Here is a 17,536-nt window from a genome sequence, read left to right on the forward strand (position 1 = left end):
TCTTTAGTGCATATTTTCTCCTTGTGCTAGGAGAAGTTTTTTTTTAATATACTGTAAGAAGGAGAGGCAACATTCTGCTATTTGACATGAAATATATACAGGGTCTTAACTTCTACTTACAGTCCAACAATTATTTTAATACATGCAAGAGTTACAAGAACAAGCTGCTGATAAAATTCTGTCATGGCTCTAAATGCTGTGGGTGATTCCATTTCTGAGATTTCTGGATGCAGAAATATTGTAATAACGATAAGTTATGATAATTATAATTTACTTTTAAAGAGAAAACATCTATAAAACATTTCTCTGATAGAGGTAAGCAATGTAGTAATTATTGTTGTCTTATCTCCATAATATATGAACATTTAAAACCTGATTAAACCTGTACAATGCTTCTAACATTATGACTAGAGAAACTCAGCATTCTGGAGTTGTTTTTAAAATTACCATGTTCCTACTGAAGTAGCTCCTAAATGTATTTAATAATCTTACAGATCTATCAGCTTTCCTTAGTTTTCTAATAGATTTTTGCTTTTTTAAATCAATTTTTCCTTAGCATGAATGAGGAATACAGCACTCCTAATGTCCTGTGCTGGTGATGGCTACGAGGTTTTCCTGCAAACCCTGGAATGCCTGAGCACACCTCCCATGGGAGCAGCACTCACCTCCTCTTACACAGGGTGCTGGGACACAGCTCCTCACTGGCCTTAAAAGATGTCAGCTCTAGAAAATCATCCTGTTTTAATTCTGGTTAATAAATTACCAAACAGATTCAGAGGAAAAATAAGAGAAACTTCCTCACTGACATCACTTGCATAAACTCTGTCTCCTTAGAAGCAGGGAAAGCATCTGCCAGATGCTGCTATTGTGAAAGACCGGTTTTGCATTAATAATTCAGCTGACACCTGGAGATATTGGCATAAACAATGACTTTTTATAAGATGATGCAGTTCTAATTTAGGAATCACTGCTTCATTTGTTTTCTCTGGATCTTTAGTTTAACCCCTGATATTTAATGCATGTACTGGCTCTGTGGTAATTTTCTTACTGCACCTAGTATATGGATTGTAAAGGGTAAAAGTACTTTGAAAGGACCAAATGTTTGCTTCCAGTTAATGGGTAATTTTAAAAAACTGATCATAATATATTTACACTTCTGGGTCAAGTTGCAGTCTAATTGGATTCTGTAGTTGTGTAACAATTTGCACAGAAACCAATGAAAATTCACAAAAATTTTCAGGTATGGATGTTGATAAAACTTATTTTTTATGATGAATTCATATGAAATTTCAACCAATAATTTGACTTCAAAATCATTTTTCCTAGAAATTACAACCACACTGTTAGAATTTGGTAACTCGATACTATGAGTTAGAAGAGTTATCATTAGAAGGATAATCTAACTCTAGTTCTAGAAAAGTTACTCAGAATTTCCTTCTCCATGGGACTGTAGGTCATTTAGCTTACAGACAAGTCTGTATTATCAATATTGGACTGATTGTGCTTCCCATGCCCTGTCTTGGATGAAGATAACACTGGGCAAAATAATTATAACCCCTTCACAGCCCTATCTTTCCTCAGAAGAAGTTACTGTCTCCTTCAGATGGACAAGCTGAACTGCTTCTAATGGCCTTCTCTACCAAATTTTCCCCAGCATTTTGGCTGGGAGCTGCCAAGAAGGCCTGGGCTGAGGGACTGGAGGTGCTCTCTCCTCCAGAGCAGCAGTGAACAGCTCCTGGTGGGCAGCAGGAGGTACCAGTCCAGGGCACACAGCTCAAACCCACAAACACAAAATGCTCTTCTCTCTGGAAAATGAATCTCCTAATAACCTGTGTATTGCCTAAGACAGAGGCAGATACCTGCTGAGTGACTGTGATAATTCACTTGGGGGGAATTTTGGAAGGAATTCAAGATGGGACCTCTGAGTAGTTTTTGATTATGCAGTTTATTTTTTTATGTTCTACATAGGAAGGAAGAGTGAATTTGGCTCAAATCATTACAGCATGGTTCAGAAGGTCCCAAGATCCTTAGTTACAAGAGCTTGTAAGGAGTTACTGACCAATAAAACACTGCCAACAAGGCTATTTACGTTTTTGACCCAATCCTTAAATATTCTGTCTTATGGACCCATGCTACAGTGTAAGCTTTATTAGCCAATCATGTTATGATGCACAAAACAAATACTTTAATTTTTTCTCTATCTTAAACTCTAAAACTCTAAACTTTCCTTTACTTAGCTTAATGTGTCTCTGCTTTAAACTATAAATCCACATTCTAGCACCTAAGTTTGGAAGCCCTTTCCAAGGTCTCAGACCAAATCCTGTGTTTAATTCTAGGTTTTGGCTTCCAGGCCCCAAATTCTGAGAGTTCCTTGCATTTGGATTCCAACAAGTGGCAGGCACTGAAGCTGCTCCCTGAGGTGAATTACAAAGGTCATGTTCCTGTATTTCCTTGACACATTCACATGTGTGCAGCCTGAGGCAAAACTGCACCTGACAGTTGTGAACAGCAGGGATTTGTCCCACTTTGCATTTCATTCCAACTTTTAAAGGTGGGATGACTATAATCCACTATTCCATGTCCTTAGAACTGCAGACCTTGTTAAACATAACTTAAAGAAAAACCATGAAGAGAACATGGTCCATTCTATTTCATGACAATAAATCCAAATCCTTGAATTTAATTTTTAACTTTCTTCTGGATAACCCATTTGTTTCCAAAACCTGTGTCATCTCTGAATGACTTGAGAAGGAAATACTGCACAGGCATGTGAAGATAATTTCCTTGTAATGACAACTTTATAAGATTTATTACAGCAAAACTGAAGCAAAGTGTTTCCAGGGGCAGAAACAGGATGTAGGCTATGTCTACATTAGCAAGAAATCTTCTTAATCTAATTTCTTCCTACACAACGCAATTGTTGGTGTTCATCTTCTTCTGAACATGTATTAGACATAAAAATCAGAACCTCCCAGAACCCCTGGTTTATAGCTGTCATTGTTCCCAGAACTGAGGCAGTACAAGGCCTCTTCAAGGCTCATCATCAGGCACAAAAAATTAAAAACTGTCTAGTCCAGGTCCTAGAAATCAGTCCTTTCTTCTTTCTGAATAAAGGACTCTAAAAGCCACTCATAGCTTAAAAACCTTCTAATTGGAGCCTTTACTTAAACAACCTTAATAGAGAAGTACTCCCAACCATCCCCCTGAGTCTGCTTTGGGTCAGTCTCCTCTATGTATGCCAACAGAGAGAAACTCCAGTTTTATCTGCCCTCTAGACAACCATTCCAGCTCTTCTTGGGGTGAAATCCATCCACTTTATTAACACCTAGGGAATGATGTTACTAATCTTCTCCCAAACCTGAACCCATAACATCTGAAATACTGGAATACACACACTTCTTCATGAAACCTTCTTGCAAATGGAAGTTAGAGATTGGCTCACCTGATGCACACAGTCTAAGAACTGTAAGAAAACAGGGGCAAATCCACTCCCCTGGCAGTTGAGGGTGAGATTGCTGCGCTGGCTGAATTTATGGCCAAAGGAGAGCCACTCCTTCTCCACCAGCATCCGGAATCCTTCCAGGGTCCTGTAGAAGGGGTCACTGAGCAACTGCACCAGAGACACCACCTGCACCACAGGACAGGATATTCTGTGTTACCACTGACAGAAACCAGGGGAAACCTTTAGCAGATGAATGCAAGCATTCAGTAACTGTTCATTGTTCAAGAAAACAAAAGCTTTCATATAAACTCAATTACAAGTATTTTATCACACACATTTTTATGAAACAAACCAAATATTCCACATGAAAAAGCTTCAATTGCATTGAGACTTTATGGTATCTGTAGAAGTAAAACCTAAGCACCTACAGACTTGAGAGGTGATTAAGATGCTTACTACATTTAAATTGTTTGAAATGAAAGCCCTTTTATAATAAACATTTAAAAGATAGTATCTACTACCTGAGCAGTAAAAGCATTAAAGAATTGGTCCTGAGGTTGACTTTAGAAGTTCTGCTCCAGCCAACTGCAGTCTGTTTTTATACACAGCATCTCAGGAGATTTTAAAATGCAGCAGAGCCTTCTTGCACTTCCAGGAATGTATCTCCCCTCTCTACTCTTCATTGTTTGGCAATGATTCCAATAATTACGGTCACGCTCTTTTGTGTGCTTGTTTACCCGGTATTATGATGCTGGGTGCACATGATGATTTTATTTACTAGAATGATGGATACCTGTGTTTCTCTTCTGAATGATGAAGCAGCAGCATGGACACAATGCATCTATTAAATCAGGCAGCAGATCTTGATTCACCTGATTTATAGTTTGGGATGATCTGCCCTTGCAGCAGGTGTTGGAGGCACTTTGGCACAAATTCAGTTTTCTCCCTGTGTGGTCTCCTAACATTACTTATGGAAATTGAATGGAATAGAATAAATTTCTCCTGTGTTTAAAATGATGAATGAACAGTTGTGGTAACTTCCAGCTTTCATTCTTACACATAGGTGCAGGAATGAAGATTTTACATCTAAGCCTTAGAACTGTGAAGACCATCAGGACCTTTGGAATGAACTCATTTTAAGGAACCATGTCATGAAATAAATTGCAAATGAATGCAAGGATTCATGCATTCTGCTTTCTTCTCTGCTGCCACAACACAAATTTATTCATGTCACACCAAATTATCTCTCACTTGTGTAAAAAAGTATTGCCTGGTGTTTTTCCTTAATATTGAACTATTTCAAGGTTTTTATAGCAGCTTACTTGAGCAGTAATATCCCAGCCATCTTCCAAACAAACCATAACAGAAGAACCATTTTCCAGGAGCTCAGAGATGATCACACCCAGTTGCATTATCCTGTGAAGCTATAAAATATCATGAATAAGTAACACACTATAGATAAATCTTTAGATAATAAACAGAATATTTTAATATTTAAAAATGCATTCCTGGATCCACATATAGCACAGAGAAATACATTGATGCAGCTGATTAGGCAACAATAAAATGCAACAGTCTAAGGACTTCCATCTGAACTACAATAAAACTAAGGGAAGTTCTGAAGATAGGAACTTAAAGTATTAAAGCCAATGAGTACTATAATAAACTAGCTGTCATAAAAAGGAGAATGGGAACAACACAGTTGACAGATTTACTGGAGAGAAATTCCATCCTGGGTTTAACACTAAAATAATTTCCTGTGAAATATTAAGATTCCATAAAGTCACTGAGTATTTTGATGGGAGAACCCATGCAGGATATTTACAAGATAATATTACTAATACTCAGTCCCATGGAAGTTGAAAACTAATGAACTGAACAATAATAACAACAACAGAAAAACAGTTTAATAGTTGGGCAGACAGGCTAAAATATATATAAAATGGACACTTTAATGATTTGCACTTTAATATTCATGACACAGTGATGCTAAAATAAGCAGGTTAAAGAAGTTCAGGTGAATCTGGGCAATTTTATCTCACTATGAGACTTCACATCATTATTACTAAAAAGAAAAATCTATATGATGATTTTACCATTTTTGTATACTATGACAGCACTCTTGGTAAACAACTTAATAGGTAATACATAAAGAATTCAGTGTTTTACAGCAGAGTGAAACTGTTCTTTGTGCAGCACTGAATATAATCCAACCAACAGAAGCAATGGGAAAGATGAAAGTCTGAAAGAAGGAAGAAAACAGTACAGGAAAACAAACAAAAGATGGTAAGAATCATCTAAGATCATTTATGAAAGGAAAAAAAGTTCAAGAAGTACAAAAGGCACAGGAAGGTGAGAAGAAAATTAAATTGAAGAAAACAAAAGGAAGAAAGAGAAACAGTTTAAACCTAGAAAATTCATCCTTATTCATGGCAGTCTGCTTCCTTCCTCTTAAAAAACTGATGAATATTGCCATGGAAATTGTGATAGAAAAACCTGGACTCCTCTGAGCATTCACATAGCCATTACGCAGAGAAAAACCCCAACCCAAACAGACTAATTTTCCTGCAATTTTCATAAGAAAAGACTGAAAAGAGAACCACTTTTAAGACCAAGCTTGTTTATTCTTCTGTGCTTTCTTAGGCAGTAGAACAGAAGAGAGGCTGTTTCTTCCCATCTTAACAAGGAAACTGAAATGCAATCTGGTTTTACAGATTCATTGTTAACAATGCAAACCACTATTTTTATAATTTGTGCTCATAAGACAGGGCAGTGTTCAATTTTCCCCTATGCATTCACATTCTTATATAGTCCATACAGTGTTAAAATCTGTAATTTTAAACTTCTATTGCCCAGAAGAGGAAAGCATAACACAATGAAAACATTTCTGAGATGACAGATCTGTGTTCTTTCATGGGAATAGTAGAAAATGTGCCAAATCAGTCATAAATTAACTTTATCAGTCATAAATTAGCTTTATCACATAAGTCAGATATGACATGATTTAAACCACAGAAATGTGGTTTAAATATAACAAAGTTAGTGTGTGACAAGATGTCCTAGCCCTCAGCAGCCAAAGTAAGGAATGATCCCCTGAAATATGCCAAAAGAGAGAACTGCACTGTTATCTGCCCTCCATCCCTGGGCTGCTGCAGGGAACAAGTTTATTTCATTAATTCAATGATGAAATTACATTAGAATAATTTATCTACACTTATGAGCTTGCTCAACCACTCTGTGATGGAAAATGCTCACATGCCGAGGAAGTCAGGTCTTTTTCATGCTGTCCCAACTTTTCCCCTTGCTGCAAACCTTGGTGGGTAGCCCCAGCCAGGAGCAGCTCCTGCTCTCAGCCCAGGGAAGAGGCTGAGCCCTCCTTGCAGCACATTCCAACCAGGAGAGCATTTCCTGATCTGTGATACCTGACAAGTTCCTCACAAGTATTTCCTCCTTAAGAAATCAGCATAATTCTATTCTGCTTTCTGTGATTAATTGCATTTGAGAAAAGTATATTCTGCAGGGATTTCCAAACATAACAAGCAGCTGTTAAAAACCATTCACTGTAATTAAAGTGGTTTTAGATTTACAAAGAGCTGGCTTTCCACATCCTTCTTAATTTGAATCTTGAAAAGTTTGCTCCAGTCTTGCCTTTGTTAGGCTAATATTTATGTAAAGGAATATGAGATAGGGAAATAAAGGTACAGATTCAGAGAGAAGAGGTAACACACATAGAATCCTCTCTTCCCCATATCCCACAACAGATGTTTGCTAGTTTTTTAACTTGTGCATATCAAAATCCAGGGTGGGAACACATAGGAAGAGTCAAATATTGGTTTTAAAATCAAAAAGCTCATTTATTATCCCACACTTTCTTTTTTTAATTTTTAAAATATATAAATAAGAAAAATAATTTAAAACCAAGCCCATGAATTTATATAGATAGAAAACCCAGTCACCTCTGTGTGTGTGTGTGTTCCATGTTATAAAATATAAATTTTGCTACAAAAATGCCATAATATTTGTAAATATTATGATGGCATTAAAATAACAGTAATGTGTAATGCCAGAATAGATAGCATGCAAAGATCTTACAATGAGCAAAGAACACCTGGTTAGAACACAATAGTCCTCTGTCACAACAGCCTGGAATTTATTTTGTGTGAGCAGCACTGCATATAGATTATCAGAAGTACCTGTCAGATGAATTACCTGTGGGAACCACTCTGACTCCCCAAGAGCTTTGAGGAATGTTGCCTCAGAGTCAGTAGGAATTGTGCTGGGAACACAAGCTCTCATCAGCTTTTTAAAGCTCGCCTTCGTCTGCCGGATGTCACTGAATTCAACAGGAACAAATTCACAATTCAAAGCAAAATCTAGTTTGAACCCCTGTATGAAAAGGACAACAGCAGATGTAATTTAAAAGGGAAGCATATTTTTCACTGACAGACTCCTTAAATCCTAAAGCCTTGCCTGCTTTATTGCCAAGTAATTAATTCCTCATGAAAAATTGGTGTAGTTAAACACCTGCCCAGGATAATAAAAAATATAATAAAAATCCTTGCAAAATGTACCACAATAAAGCACCCAACTATAACCATAGCAGCAGAATGTACTGCACAGCAGTCATTATTTTTAATAGTAATTAGAATTATTCTAGCAGTAATAGTGGTGAAAAACCAAAGTCCAGTGACAATCTGTTCAGTTCCTTATACACAACATAGTGTACTTTAACATTTTTAAAGCTAATCAACAATAAACAAATAAAAATGAAAATATCTGTATGGATGACATATGAAGAGTGCAGGACACATTTTGGGAGTTCAATAAAGCAGAAAAAAGTAACCCCCACACCCAAAAAGGAGCCCCATAAGTGCAAAGCAGCTGAGTCATCTAAACCATCACTGGGTACTGAGGGAGTTGCTTGGCTGAGTACCTTGCTCAGCACAGAGCAGCAGCTGGATGGTTTTCCTAGCAGAATTCCTCATGTTTTATTTAACTTACTGCATTCAGCAATAAGAGAGGAGGACTGAATTAAGAGACCAAGTTAGCTGACTGAAAAAAACCTCCACCAAACCCCAATGGATTATGATGAAAAGGATAATATGGAGAACATTACTAGGAAAAACAATTCTCATGTATGAAGCATCACTGAAGATGTGCATGCCAAACTTTTGGAGTTTTCTTCAGAAATTGCTTTCATTGAATTAAACTTGGCCTGCAAATAATCTTCATTAAGCTCCTTCATAGAATGCCAATCGAAAATGCAGGAAAGTGAAAGCCTGGTTTTAATTCTGTTTATATTTTGCATGGTTCAAAAATAAATTCAATAACTCAACAATGGCAAGAGGTAATAATGCATGACAAAAGCAAATGAGGAATGTAGCACCATTTCTTTAAAATGTTTATTTCTGTTTGCCTCATCAATTTATTTCATGTGACATATAGCAGAATAAAGCAGTAGTTTCTGCCACACAGCTGTAGATGCATTACTGAACCCTTCACTTATCATTCATTAAGAAATCAAACAAATAGAAACAGTCATTATTAGTGGAATATAGTAATTTAATTCTATGTAATTAATGCATTATTCTGCATTATTCAGTATGTCTCCTCCACCTCTTGATAGAAAATAATTTCAGAAAAAAATGAATAGTGATGTGCTTTCCTACTACCAATAATGGGTTTTGGACTTTTTGTATTTCAAAAAATGCAATAATATTTTATGTATGTTCATATCTTGAGTAAGAAAGTAGAAGAAACTAGGTTTTTAAATCTTTGAATGCAGAGATTTAAAAAAAAATTGGAAAACATTTTCAGAAAACAAGTAAAACTACTAAGAATTAGAGGATACCTGTTTTTCAAACAATTCCATCTAAAAGATTAAAATCTATCAAATAATATGTACAAAACTGTAGACATCATGGTCCTCTTTATGTAATCAAATCAGGACTTCTGGGTTGGCCAATTCTCATCAATTTGGCTTTGTGTGAGTTCAGTGCTACCCACAATATGAAGGTTTCCCTCTCTTTCAATTGCTTCCACAGCTAACAACATTTCGTTTCCTTCATAACAGATTTCCATGTTATCTTGCATACCATTTACTGTTTGTAACAACATGAGAATAATCAAACTCAACCAAATAAAAACCACATTAAACATGAAAAAAATTAAATTGTCATTACCCGTAACTGAGATTTTTCTCCAAATATGTAGAGGGCTGCTTGTCTTCTCAGCAGCTGACTTTGCAGAAAGGAGCTGCTGCTGTAGGGAGGGGGGTTGTCCTTCCCTGCAAGCCTTGCACCAACATCAATGAATGGAGTCTGAGTGTTGATAAATCGGTTGCTCGAACGAAGACTCGCCCATACACCTTCATAAGGATGAAGAATATTTAAAAAACATTTTGTGTGAGGCACTGGAGATCATATTTACTTACAAAGATGCTTAAATGTGTCACATGCATCCCTCACAGGACATAATTAAGAGCATGTACTGGAAAGAAATCGATTTGTAACAGAAATTGTCAAAACCATCCTACTGCATGGCTGAACCTCAGACCTCATCTAACTCTGCCTTCTACTGTAGAGAAAAGAGTTGCTGTGATCTCAGTGACACAGTGATAAACCACAATTTGCAGATAGCCATGTCCATGTAAGTGCATGGAACTGAAATTTCTGGAGGGACAGAAATCAGGAAAGTGCAGAAATCCCAAAGCTGGCAACAACATGAAGTGCAGTGGGATATGCAAGCAGCAATCCTTGGATGGTGTGGCACTCACATCCTCTGAACAGAGAGACAGAATTCTCTCTCTCAGGGCTTTTTCCTGGAGAAGCACAGAGAGAAGAAAAAACAATTCTCATCTCTGCTGGTTGCTCCTGTTGTTTTTGCACATGCAGAATGTGTTAGGAAGATTGTTTACCTGAAGGGAGTTCCTAATTGGATTCTGGTGAGGCTTGTTTATATTAATTGGGTCAAAGCTGTGTCCTGGCTTTCTCAAAACAGTCACAGGTTTTTCTTTAGTATGTAATATAGTATAGTATAGTATAGTATAGTATAGTATAGTATAGTATAGTATAGTATAGTATAGTATAGTATAGTATAGTATGTGTCTCTTTGATATAGTATAATGTAATATAATCTATTTTAATAAAGCATTAGTTCAACATTCTGGATCAATGGAGTCAGGTGCCAATCATTGCATTTTACTACAGACTGGCATCACCCCATCACCCCAGCAGCACTCTCAGTCTGCACAGTGTACACCTGGCTGCTGTGGCTCCATTGGCACTGCCAGGGCAGGAAATTCTGCAGCACACAGCCATGCTCTCATCTCATCATGCTTGAGGAAGTTTTGGTGACTTTAACCTTTAACATAAGAAAGTAGCAATTTTTAATCTGATTTTTAAAATCAGATTGCCAAGGCCTGTTTAGTGCTAGAAGAAAAGACAAGCAGTAAATATTTTTCTGTTTCTCGTACCTCAATTAATAACCAGGATTTTGTGAGATTGTTTTTGTGTGTGCAATGTGAGGCATGTGAAAGGTATTGGATTCTCAGAGTATGAACAGCACTACTTGAAAATCAAATCCCTTAAAGTGCACTAAATTTGGCATCCAAATGGCAGTGTGAAATTCTTTATCCTAATATGCAGTAAATCAGATTACCAGAAGAGACTCTTGTCCATAAATCTGTGAAGCAAGATATCCAAAAGAGGCACCAGAAATACCTCATAGTACTAGAAATTTAGATACTGTAGGACCAACACCCACCCCTCTTCAGGAAAATCCAACAATGTGCATAGTTAACATTTCTTGCACAGAAGAAAAAAGATGCAGATAACATTAAATTCCACTGAGATATCTCAACCAGCAAAATAATCTTATTCTATTTTTTGGAAGCAGGATTGTGTTTCTATTAAAAAAAAATTCTGTACAGTAACTCTCAACAGGGAGTTGTCTGTACAGCTTAGCTTGTCTGCCTGTCTGGCTGCTACCCTGAGATGTGAGATGAACTGCAGCAACTGAGAGTGGCTGGCAGGGAGTTCTGGGCAGTAACACCTCTCAAAAGCTCCCACTTCACAGTCAGCCACTTTTACAAACACCTCAAGCAGTAAAGGAGGGTGTTTAGTACAAACTTTTATTCCATGTCTCAGCCACTACACATGAAATAATAGACTTTAGCAGGCAGAAATCACAGCAAACACTTAGTAAGAGAAAGAAGTTCTCATTCATTTGGTATGAAAAATTTCCAACACAAACTGCTGTCCTCAAAGATGAAGAGTACAAAAATACACAGTGACACTTTGGAGCATTTCACAAATGCACTCATCATCAGCACTTGTGGCACATCAAAAGCAACAAAACTGGCTACAAATACATGCAGATGAACATGTTTGCCAGCATGGACAGCAGTGATTAAAAGGCACAATTATGTTTCTACTGTACTTTTGCGTAGTACTTTATTTTTGTTAGCAGTAGCTTATGTATTACTGTATTAATATGACTTTCTGATTTGACAGTAATCCATTTTCCCCTGTTCATTAACATTAATAATAACTATGGAAAGAACTTCATTGACTAGATAAGTGTTTCTTAGCTATTTTTTAAAGCAGTAAGAATACTAAACTCTTTTCCAGAACTGATTTTTAGCTGTTTAAAATTTTCACACAGAAAGTTTTCTGCATATCACTCTGTGTTACATCACAGTCACTGTGCACACTTTAAATGGGCGAAAACCTCCAAAACATAACAAGTCCACAACACTGAGCTAAAACCCTCAAAATTTTTTTAGTGCAGAAACAAAGCTTTCTGTCAGTATCATTTTAGAATGAATTAAGACATAGCAGCAGCAGATGGTAGAAAAGAATGGGCTTTCAGGACACAGAATACAGTACCTTGGTGGACTCTTTCCTTAGTTGCTGATTTGGAATTGGAATGAGTGAAACATTTATCTCTGTGCCCAAGCACTGGCAGATAACAGTAAAGACAGAAGGAGGAGGAATGGAATGCACATTGCAGCGAAACACATTGCAGGAGAGAAGAAAAGGGTTACTTATTAATTTCCAAAGATCTAGGATATATTGCATTTCTTTATAGTACATGATTTATCAGACAGCACAAATCTCAGGCATCACAAGACAAAACATCAATCAAGCCACAAAACCAATATAAAATAGGAAGGAGGTATCCATTTATCAAACAGGAATCATTTCCATTGTCATTGCAATAGCTTCAGACACATTGCAAAGCCACCATGTGTTTTTCCATAATTATAATACCAAAGAAAATGTAATGATTAAATCATTCTACTGAATAATTTATTGAAAGTTTCTATCCAGCTGAAAGTTAATTTAATTAAAAATCCCAACATCAATGCCTGTTACAAAGAGCTGGTTTAGTCTAGGGACATTAAATGTAGAATTTGATGGACTTCGAAATTACAGCAGAATGCAAGATATTAGTTCTGTACACCTACAAACATTTTTAAAAGCTTGTGTACAAGTATAGAATTTAGAAAACATGTAATAACTACCACAGAAAGAGATCATCTCTCCTCTTGCAAAAATCATAATTTTCTATGGGAGCCTTATGTGTTTATCAGTGCATTTATCTTTGGCTCAAAACACACATCAACAAAATTGAGTCCTTTTAATACAAATATTCTATTAAATCATACTCAAAATGTTAATGTTTCTTGCTTTGGAAACAGTTCTCTAAAATTTGGAAATAATTCTCTAAAAAGCTTTTAATGATAAATATGATAAATAACCTATTTCTACAATAGTGGCAAAACATAGTGAGGAAACTTTTTATTCTGCTAAATGACACATCAATGTCAGGTAAGAAGTGCTGCTCTGAAGAACCAATTTATACTTACAAAGGAAGGAAGAGGAAAAGCTCTAAGTTTTGTGTGAACTTACAGCTCTCATGAAAGTATCAACCAAGAAAAGGTCAAAGAATGAAAATATATTATGAAAAATAAGTATTTGACCAAATATTTCAGATCAAAACCAACTTGACTGAGCTTTGGGCAGATGCTTCGTGACAATGTTCCAGATAAAGTAAAAAAATCACACTTGACACAGACACAAATATTCAGAACAACTGATGAGTGTTCAGAACAATGATGGTTTTGAAAAATTAGAAATACTGTTCATGCACTGGAACATACATTCTAACTTATATTTCAAAATTATATGTACTACAAATACATTGTCTGGCACAAAAAAATAGAAAATGTAATTTTCTACTGGTGTATCTAGCTGAACCTGGCTTTTGAGCCTTGGTATGTGTGATAATAAACTCAAGGAAAAAGAGTGGTCCAGAATCCAAACCACAAAACCACTGCTATTGTGTCTTGCACAGTGCATAATCCATAGCTGCTTGCTGCTTCACGTGTGAAATATATCTAGCTGAGAACAAGTATGAGGAACTTTGTGATAATGGATTTGAGAAAAATTTTAGAGATTTTATATACTCTGTGTATTTTTGAATTTCTTTTAGAAGAATTGTGTCAGCTAATCTAAAGCCCCCAGTGTTTACTTCTCTGCAGGGAGATATTCCCTTTCCCTGTTCCCTCTTCCCCTGTCAACTTCTCACCTTCCCCAGGCTCCCACTGTACTTGTCAAACATTCTCATGGTTCTGCAAAGTCCTCCTGTGTCTGCTGAACTGTGAGCAGACACCTTTCAGACACACAGGGCAGGTGTGGCAGAGATCCAGCAAGACACCAGATAACTTCCCTGCCCTCCTCCTGATTACTGCTGAAATCCAGCCAAGGGACTCCACTGTCCAACAAAACACCATGGCTGTGACCTCATTGTGCCTTCAGGCTCCATTTTTCTTCTTTGAGTAGCAACAAACTCATCCCATCACACTTAGCACGAGCTCTAATCCTAGAAACCAGCAGCAGTTATTTCAGTAACCCCTTTATCTTCAAAGGACAATTTCCACCCAGCACCCAGAGAGCTTTCCCTGGCTTATCTGCAGCCCTTCCCTGCCCCTCAGCACCCTGGGCTGCACCAGGGGATGGGGCAGGAGCAAAGCTCTGCTGGCAGCACTGCCAGGGCTGCAGGGCTCAGCCAGGCTGGGCACAGCCCCATTCATTCACCCCACTGCCTCCTGCCCTGCTCAGCCACATCACCTGCTTTACTCAGCTACAGCACAGGGACAGCACAGAGAGCACAGAACATAAAACTCTCACATAAAAAATATGCATCGACTGTGATTAATGAAAATGCACAGAATTCCTGTGATTCACGAAAATGCCCCAGTCTTTGGTGATCCCCATGTCCTCTCCTGCCCCTCCTCTCTTCCCTTCTGCTACAACTCTCACATCACTTCCCAACACATCCCTGAGCATTTTCCTTCCTCCCTCCCTCTCTGTTATTCCTTCCTTCATGTCCATAATCCATCCCACCTCTTCTGGATTTTTTTTCTCTACAAAATATTTTCATCCTTCCCCATATGAGCTGTAGGTCTTGCATCCCACAAGAAAATTTAGGTTGCAATGAACCTTAGCAGATCAATGTAAACCTAACTAATTTCAGATGCTAAAAGTATCAAAAGAGAAGAAAAACAGCATTTAGACTCTCAGAAATAGCTGTTGAAGGAGCCTTCATGACTGAAAGGTAATAAATCAAATATAAAATGCACTCTTTTATGGAATAGATTCATCCCTATTTTAACAAACCTACATTTAAGAAATTGTTGCACGAATTTATGTACATGTTGCACATAAAAAAAAATATCACAACTTCATTAGACTAAATGTGTAGAAGTAGATGGAATCCCCTTAACAGAAAGAAATGTTCTTGTAGAAATGGCACTGATGAGCCCCTGTATCTAGGAATAACTATTTCCAAAAAATGCACTGTATCTCCCTACCTACTGCACGTGGCCACATAAGCCCCTACTACTTAGAGCAAAATTGTTCACAGATTATTTGTAATGTTGGAAAGCATCAGCAAAGCTTCAGACACATATTGGAATGATTTGTAATTGCAGATTCTAAAGTCTACAGAATTCTTATATAAAAACATGCATTTTCAGGCCATACATAGACAAATTAAAAATATGGATGAATCCCAAATTATTTAGAAACATAATCCCTATCTGACTGCTTAATTTTTCACTAATTCCAACATGAAACCAACTTCATTTCAATGCATAAGTAAAGGATTTGAACAGAAATTAGATAATATTGTGGACTGAGGCCAATCTAATTTCTGTTTTGCTGTTTCACAGAGCAACGAATCAATAAAGAGTATAATTATTTTTATTTCATTAACAGTTTTCATCATTTATTACTTCAAAGAATAGACTTTGAGCTAGTCTTACTAACCTCCTCGAGAAAAGCTATTGGATAGATTTACATCCAAATGTCCTGGCACTACCTGCTTAAACACAGTGGACATTCTTGAAGCCCTCGTTTCAGTGCCTAAAGTCAGCCAAAAAAAGAATAGAAGATTAAAAAAAGCTACAGTGTTAACCAGACTAATACTTAATATGACTGATTAAATGCCCTTTTTCACCCAATACAGCTCATTCTTGCCAATTTTGTACTTTAGATTTAGTTTTTAACACAAATGTGTACATTGGCAACAGTATGGAGGTGTTAGATACAGCTAAGCAATCAACATATTTTACAACAAATGAAGCAAAGCACACACACTTTGGGATGGTGTTACTTTACAAGAAAAGCCACTGTTTGGCAGTTTTAGGGCAATTACAACTGAGTGAGACAAGACAGACACAATTTCAAGTCACACAGTCCTTCCTGACATGTTGGGGTTATCCTCTCCTAAACCTCACTAGGTTTCATCATAAAATAACTGAAATAAAACATGGATTAATTTCCTCATGGCTTCACCTAGGCATAACTCAAATAGTGTCTTTTGAACTAATTTTCACTGCAAAAAGAGCTCTATTTGGGAATTACATTAGTAGAAACCCATTATGAGTATGTAAAGCATAAAGAGGCCTCTATGCCTTCCATTGTTGCTGCAGCTAAACAATGTCATCTGTTCTGATCTTGCAACCTCATACTTACTCATTATACAAACCAGCAGATTTTGCCTCATTAGATGAAATAAAGGAGATTTTGCATCCTTTTAAATTTGGTAGTCTTTTATTCAATATGCAGTTTATACTTCATTAGTTATAAAATAATTTACTGCCAGATTAATATTGAAAGTATTTCAGGAAAGATTACAAACACCCTTTACACAGAGAAAACATATTCACTGAAACTAAGAGTGAACAGGCAACCTGGAAAGCCTAACAATACAGAAACTACAGAATTCCTATGAACTATCACTAAATCAGAGAGAAGTCTCAGCTGAGGCAGAGAAAAGCACTGCACAGAGGAGTTTTACCTGGAGACAGAGCAATGGTGGGGCTGACAGTGAGGGTGTTACTGCCATTCCTTTTGCAGTGGACGGATATCACATTCAGCAAGGCTTGCAGGTATTTCTCCTGCTCTATACTGCTTGAAGATTCTAGAGAAGTGGGGGCTAGAGTCACAAGAAGAATGGAATGCATTAAAACAGAAAAATACAATTTGTAAATACACAGAATAAAAGGCTTACTGTGTAAAGCAGAGCATTGGAAATGTCCTGGTTTGTCTGTCAAAGGTTCAAAAAGCCTCTCCTTTGATGACAAGCTGTTCATCACCTGCCTGCACAGCAGGATCCAGCAGTGTTCTCCTGCATTCCACACAAAGCTGAACTTCTGAAACTTTCACCTCATGGTCACTGCTTAAAACATTCATCACTAGCTATAACATCAGCACAAACTGAGCAAAGATCATGCAGATTTTCCTACAGTCTCCAAACAAAAAGTAACATTTCTAAGGTTGTGCTGCTTGTCAGCAAAATGTGCAGAGAACAGATAGAATTATTTCTTTAATAAAAGTAAGTCAAAACCATACTCAATCAGTTCTTTCTCATTCTAGAAAAGGTTACTTACCTGTACTTGGAGGTTCCTTGGGATACTGTGCCCATTAAAAAAGTTAAGAAACCATTAACAAAACACAGAACCCTCAAAAATAAGGAAAACAAATAATGCCAACCATTGTGGGATCCCAAAAACCTTCAAAAAAG

At 37.0% G+C, this 17,536-nt stretch overlaps 1 protein-coding gene across 6 annotated transcripts in view; it reads right to left on the reverse strand.

The window, feature by feature from the left end:
* The window catches only part of SBF2 (SET binding factor 2), a 229,334-nt gene that overhangs the window by 14,063 nt on the left and 197,735 nt on the right, over positions 1–17,536 (reverse strand). For 2 of the 6 annotated variants that reach the window (XM_058026338.1, XM_058026337.1), the window contains exons 28-34: positions 16,811–16,948; positions 15,778–15,873; positions 12,331–12,402; positions 9,625–9,809; positions 7,652–7,828; positions 4,765–4,866; positions 3,443–3,628 (exon numbers count right to left, since the gene is read on the reverse strand). In XM_058026338.1, coding sequence (XP_057882321.1) covers positions 3,443–3,628; positions 4,765–4,866; positions 7,652–7,828; positions 9,625–9,809; positions 12,331–12,402; positions 15,778–15,873; positions 16,811–16,948 — 956 coding nt within the window. The remainder of the gene's footprint in view (positions 1–3,442; positions 3,629–4,764; positions 4,867–7,651; positions 7,829–9,624; positions 9,810–12,330; positions 12,403–15,777; positions 15,874–16,810; positions 16,949–17,536) is intronic. The other 4 variants (XM_058026340.1, XM_058026339.1, XM_058026341.1 and 1 more) reach the window with 3 other exon arrangements.

Source organism: Melospiza georgiana, chromosome 6 (assembly GCF_028018845.1).
Source record: "Melospiza georgiana isolate bMelGeo1 chromosome 6, bMelGeo1.pri, whole genome shotgun sequence".
Classification (NCBI taxonomy): domain Eukaryota; kingdom Metazoa; phylum Chordata; class Aves; order Passeriformes; family Passerellidae; genus Melospiza; species Melospiza georgiana.